Source organism: Triticum urartu, chromosome 4 (genome assembly GCF_003073215.2).
Source record: "Triticum urartu cultivar G1812 chromosome 4, Tu2.1, whole genome shotgun sequence".
NCBI classification, from domain to species: Eukaryota; Viridiplantae; Streptophyta; class Magnoliopsida; order Poales; family Poaceae; genus Triticum; species Triticum urartu.
This window is the reverse complement of record NC_053025.1, coordinates 16689482-16695589: the sequence shown is the minus strand read 5'-3', so window position 1 is coordinate 16695589 and position 6108 is coordinate 16689482. Positions and strand designations below refer to the sequence as shown.

The 6108-nt window shown below is 42.6% G+C and overlaps 1 protein-coding gene and 1 non-coding gene across 2 annotated transcripts; both read left to right on the top strand.

The window, feature by feature from the left end:
* Positions 1–1790: 1790 nt before the first annotated feature.
* On the top strand, positions 1791–3033 carry LOC125554537. The gene is made up of 3 exons (XM_048718063.1): positions 1791–1990; positions 2148–2780; positions 2858–3033. The coding sequence occupies exons 1-3, from the start codon at positions 1828–1830 to the stop codon at positions 3031–3033; spliced, it is 972 nt and encodes a 323-aa protein (XP_048574020.1). The 5' UTR covers positions 1791–1827.
* Positions 3034–5370: 2337 nt separating this feature from the next.
* On the top strand, positions 5371–5457 carry LOC125555141. The gene has a single exon (XR_007304569.1). It is a non-coding gene; the product is annotated as a small nucleolar RNA Z161/Z228 (small nucleolar RNA).
* Positions 5458–6108: the final 651 nt, after the last annotated feature.

The window sequence follows — 6108 nt, the reverse complement described above, 5'->3', positions numbered from 1 at the left end:
AAACACTTGTGCTAGTCTATTACTAAAAACTGTAACGTTCATCATTTACAAAAATTTCTTAAAATGTTCAGAAATATAAAAAAGTGTTTATATTCTTTCATAAAATGCTCATAAACATATTAGAAAATATTCTCAAATTTTCAAAAATTCCATGTATTTTTTTAAGAAATATATTTTTAATAAATAAATAAATCTCGTGTTTTCCTGGAAAACCAAAATAAAAACCCACTGAAAACTAATAAAACAGAAAAAAAAACCTCAAAAAAAGGAAAAACAAACTCACTGGAAACAACTCGCTACCGAGCCTTACACTACATGGGCCGGCCGCCCCGAGCGTTCGAGGATCTGTTGCGACCGATCTGTCAAAAAGGTCTGTCTCGCTCCTTCGGTTCTTCCCCTCGCTCAATCTGTCTCCCTCGTGCCGCCGCCTCGCTAGGGTTCGGCTCCACCGTCGCCGCCGCGCACCGCGACCGCCTGCCGTCGCGGCGCACCGCGACCGCCTGCCGCCGAGCGCCTCGACCGCCTGCCGCTGCCGCCACCACCGCCATCCCGGCGCTTCCCACCTTCGGCCTTTTCCACGATGCTCCGTCTCCGGCCGTCTGCCCTGACTCCCAGGCAGCCATAGTCCGAGCTCATCTACCCTGATTCCCTGACATCGACCCCCGAGCTTCTTTCCCGTCAATTCCCAGGGCTAGGCCATTCGCCGCCTTCCACGATCCATATCTTCATCGGCACCCTTTCACTTCCGTCATGGCAATGCAAGACCATCCTTCTCCGTGTGGCCACCACCCCCAAATCCTCTTGGATAAAAAATGTTTAGTGGGCGAGTTGAAAAATTCCACTACCGCAAAATCCAAGAATAGCAAAGGGGTTCACTTGGAGGTTTCTTTTGAAGCAGTTGACCCTCCAGCCATCTCACTGTGCCTGGTCAGCTGCGTTGATCAGACCGGGGATCGCTTGACAGCACCGCCTCGTATACTTGGTGTAACTGGAGGCTTTGTACTGCTGGCTATCACCTTCTCGGACAGTGTCAACCGTTACTTGTTCATCGACTATTTTGTTTACAAAGCAGGGCCCGATTTCGCCTCTCTTCATCTTCTTGCAAGGCCATACCCGTCTTCTTTTTCGCCAAACATGGCTACCATCTTGCCTGTTAGTGATAACAGTGAAGACTTTGCTGTCATTTTCCCACATGTTGAATATTTCAGACTTGAGTCTCGCAAACATTACACACTCCACATATAGTGATCTGACACGAATGATTGGCACTCTCAGGTCGCTTGTATCGCTGAGGATAATGAGACAAGGAATGCCAGGGATAAGCTATTGCTTCATAATACCATGAGCGTGGCATATGCAGAAAAGGGTATCATAGGTTGGATTGATCTCTGGTGGGGAATTCTCTTATGCAATGTTTTGGATAAAAAGCCTACCATCCGTTTTGTTCCGTTGCCAGTTCCGGAACCGTGTGATACGTCTGAGTTCCATTTGATGTTTGAGAATCTCACTCCAAGACCACACCGTCATGTGACGATATTCAATGATTTGATCAAGTGTGTTGAGTTAGATTTTCATGTGCAAGATGCTTTCTTCAACATGAAGCGAGCAAAGGATTATGGCTGGATGGCTAAAACATGGACCAGATCAATTTATTCAGATGTTTGGTGTGATGGCTTGACGATTGATACATCTGAGATATCTTTCACCGACTCAAGTTTGCCGAATTTGTTGCCTGGGATTTTTGATGAGGAAAACAATTTGACTTGGAAGAAATTGACTAGTGCTGGTCCTACATTAAGCTTGCTTGATGACAATGTTATTTACATTATGGCGAACGAGAGCATGTGCCATCCGACAGCATATGTACTTACTGTGGACACCAAAAGTTTGAAGCTCGAGTCTGGTGCGCAGTGTGCTCCTCAAAAGACGGCGTGGTTCGAACCAACATATGAACCGTGTGTTCTTTTTAGCTCTTTTGGCACGACTTCAGGTACTCGTCCCTAATAAATTTACGGAGTTAACAAAAAATTGTAATAACCGGAAAAGCACTAGTTAATATGGTAGTCTGATAACACATGTAATTAGTTGCTTTTTTGTTGATGAAAACATTACTGTTGCCTTACATTATGCTTTGCATTTTTTTGCAGAGTTGGTTAAAGAATTTGAAACCAAAGGGACAATATTTGAAATCAAGGAAGGGCCGGTGCTCTCGGTGGTGTCGAAGCGTCTCTGTGTGCTGCGGAAGAAGCAGAATCGCATCGCGCATATGGAGGAGTCCGTCGCTGCCGGCAAGATGCTTAACCAGGAGCAGAAGGAGCTCATGCACTCCAAGCCCGTCATCGCCGCGCTCATTGACGAGCTTGAGCGCCTCCGCGTACCACTCTCCACTGCTCTCACCAAGGAGCTCTCCACCGTCCCTGCACCTGCTGCCGGTTCCTCATCCTTTGGCTCCGATTTGTCCATCCAGGACCTCCTCGCGCTCATCTACTTCGGCTCCCTTTTTTATGTCAAGTCACCGAACGAGTTCATCACCACCATGGTTGCGTGCAAGAACGAACGGAGCAGCTGCATCACCCACGGCTACGTATGGGATGATACCGTGGACCTGCTCGTGGAGAACGACCTTGATGCAGTGTCTGCTGTGGCGGCCCTTGCCGCGGCTCGCCCTTCTTCCGCAGATGGTGTCTCCCACCATGACGCACTCCAGGCCTGTGCCCATCATGCCCGCCTATGGCTAACCCGTGCTGATGCGCCGATCCACCCTGGCTCCTCTGTTACATGTGAGGGTTGATATAGGTTTGTAATTTGGTTTGATTTGAGGTGATTGCTGATTGAAATTTGTGGCCTTTTGCTGTAGATGCTGCGGTGAGGTCCAAGTTAGACAGGATCATGGCATCAGACTACTACACAGCACCTGCAGTTGCTGGGAACCATGGAGCTGAAGGTCTGCAGGCACAGATGAGCATGACCGACTCACCAGAGGCACCATCACTCAAGGAGACCCTAGCTGCTGAAAATCACAAGGTGAAATAGCAAATTGCACTCCTTAGTAATTTAATAGTATATGCTTAGCATGGTGAAGTGATCATTGCCCTGAAACTTTGTTCTGATCTTTGTCAACGATTGATCTGCTGTAGTGCACAGTGCTCCTAGTATTATTATTATCATCATTGTTGCTGCTGCTGGTGCTTTTTGTGCTGATTCAGTAGTAATGATCAATGTGGATTATAGCTTTAATTGGAAAACTGTAAGGTCGATCCATTTGGGGTGTATATTATGCTGTTTCATATGGATGTTGTGCGTCGTTGCTTAGATATAACAGACAGTGCCTGTGCATTGGTGTTCTGGAAAAAACGCTGAAAATAATAACTTAAAAACTATGATCTTTGTATAATATTATGTGTAGTGCTACCACTATCTAGGTACAGGATGGTCTCTATTCTGATGGGTCTTCGCAGTTTGCAAACATAGTAATTGAGTTTTTGTTGTATTAAAGATTATAAATATCACGCGCTAGAATTCATCATATTGCAGTCATGCAATAACATGATTGTTTATTGTACATTTGTTCCTTTTTTACTTTGTTGGCCATTACTTAAAATGCTGGTTGAAAAGAACAGCAATCCCAATCCCTGATATCAAAACATTCTGAAAAGGATACACATGTAAATTCTCTTGTATTTTATTACGTTTGTAAATTTAACGGAAAAAGCTGGCATTTCTGCAGCATGAGTGGAGAAACCAAGTTTAGCGCTCTGACAATATTTGTACCCATTGTGTAAAACAAGTTTGGAGGCGGCCTCTCTGCATTGCAGTGTGCAGGGGTAAGGCTTGCCTCGTATAATCCTTCCCCAGGCCCCACCTGGCGTAGGAGCTTCTAGCACTGGGTCTCCTTTTTTTCTGTACAAGTTTTGTGCCTCTAAAGATTACATTTTAGAGCCCAGATTTGTTTCTTTTGCTCAGGCGCAAAAAAGTGTTTGTTTTTCCAAGAAAACCTACTGGAATCTGAATGGTTCAAACATTTGCATGTGTAATTTTACCTGAATTTTAGACACTCAGAATTATTTATTTACCGTCCACTGAAGGAGCACATGCTCCTGGGACCTGGGGACCATTTTACTCCTATCTGTCATTCTTACTTCTTGTTGCTTATCTACTTTATGATTACAAGTCTAGGACTTGTGACCAACATTACTTTGATAACACAACTTAATAGTTGTATATTCTTTGGGTCTGGTAATATATGTTCGTTGGCATCCTAGCTGTGTACTTCGATATTATTGCTAGATTACTTTTCTGAGTTGCAGATTCTCTTCCATAACTATAGATCATTCGTAATATTCTTTGACTTCCATTTTGTTAAGTCCCGAGGAATCTTCTTTGACTTCCATTTGAGGAATTCTTATTATTTTTAGCCGCAATCTCCTAGGCGCATTGCAATGCTGCTAGTTGCAGAATCTATAGCCCTATTGTTCTTGCCAGTTTTGTAGTTCGTTGCGCAAGCTTGATTGTTGAGATAGTATGTAATTATTTACTCAGCATTAATATGACATGGGTAAAGCTCCAGCCTCTAGGGCTCATCATAAAATCACTTGCAATTTAAATATGTATAGAAGTTATAGTGTTGCTCTTTTGTGTGTGCTAACACTAAAGGTAGTGTCATTTTCCTAAATTGCAAAATGGGATTTCTAACCTAAGAGTTCACGTTCACAGTTCTCCATTCTTTATAACAACATTGTGATATTTTTAGTAACAATTTTATGCTGGCATCGCTTCTGCATTGATTTCCCTAGATTTAAACCTGTGTGTACGTGTACAGTTCTTTATGCTTTTAAAACTAAAAATCATGGTATATTCACTGTAAATCGTCCAAGCATCACCTACTGCATGTTGCCTCAGACATTATATTTAGAAACTGTACAATGTCCATCTCCACCTTTTAGTATTATGATTATTGGAACAAAAGCTAGACAGCACTGTCATCACCTTACTACACCTTTGGTAATATCACAGTTCTTTGGTGTAGAGTACTATTAAAATGCACCTACATACTCCCTCCGTCCGGAAATACTTGTCATCAAGATGAATAAAAGGGGATGTATCTAGATGTATTTTAGTTCTAGATACACCCCTTTTTATCCATTTTGATAACAAGTATTTCCGGACGGAGGGAGTACATACCTATTTTAAATCACTGAGGTGGGGTACACATTTGAAATGATGCATTAATAATTAAGTAGTTCTCCTGGATAAATTGTGCTGTCTTGCATTTTCCAAACAGCCAATCATGAACTTGGGTTATCGTTTAACTTTTGTGGTGTTTTCCCATTGTTTTGGGTTGCTGGGAATTCAAGTACTGTTTTTATTTTGTGCCATATGATGAGAGACCTTATCCAACTCACAGCGGTCGTCTGGACACTTAGTGTGTAATGGTGCATACATATTTCGCTGATGGCATTTCAGTTTTTTATGCATAAAGGATTTGATTTCCCGGAGAGCATTGTGTTAATGCAAGTTTTAGAATAACCCGAACTCCTGAAACTTTTGCCTCGGTCTTCACTGAAGATTTTTGGCGTTATTTGTTGGTGGCTGCCCTGTGAGCCATGCCCATGCTAGTGTCTTGGTAGTTGGTGTAGATTTATATAGAGAAGAAAATGTAGGTACATGTAATTGTTATTCTTGATGAGAGGGTCACATTTCCTAGAGGACTATATGGTTCCTCCTGGTTAGCCGTAGTCTGATTCCAAACTCAATGCCCTTAACTTACTCGATTGGACTCCTGCCTCTGTAGGGTCAAGTAAATATATCTCAAGCAGGACAGCAGTTGCACTTTGCTAGGAGGCTAAGCTGCCAGCTATAGTATTTTCTTTTCAGGGATGCCTTTTTTAATTGCGCTGGATGCAAATAATCAACCACTATATCCAGAAAGCAAAAGCACTACTAATTTTCTGATACTAGCATATGTGATCAGTCATGACTATGAATGTTCACCTAAAGCACTACCATGTACGAAGTGTTTTCTGCAGATGAGATTAAAACAAGATATCTTGCTAGATTTATTATTTTGGTTACTGTGAAGTGTTTCTACTGTTGCTTAGTCGTGTTGGC

Bases quoted from the DNA above. Each gene is read 5' to 3' on its own strand.
- LOC125554537 (XM_048718063.1), top strand. From the start codon at position 1,828: ATGGCGAACGAGAGCATGTGCCATCCGACAGCATATGTACTTACTGTG. The intron at 1,991-2,147 runs GTACTCGTCCCT...ATTTTTTTGCAG, and splicing joins CTCTTTTGGCACGACTTCAG to AGTTGGTTAAAGAATTTGAA. The intron at 2,781-2,857 runs GTGAGGGTTGAT...CTTTTGCTGTAG, and splicing joins CCCTGGCTCCTCTGTTACAT to ATGCTGCGGTGAGGTCCAAG.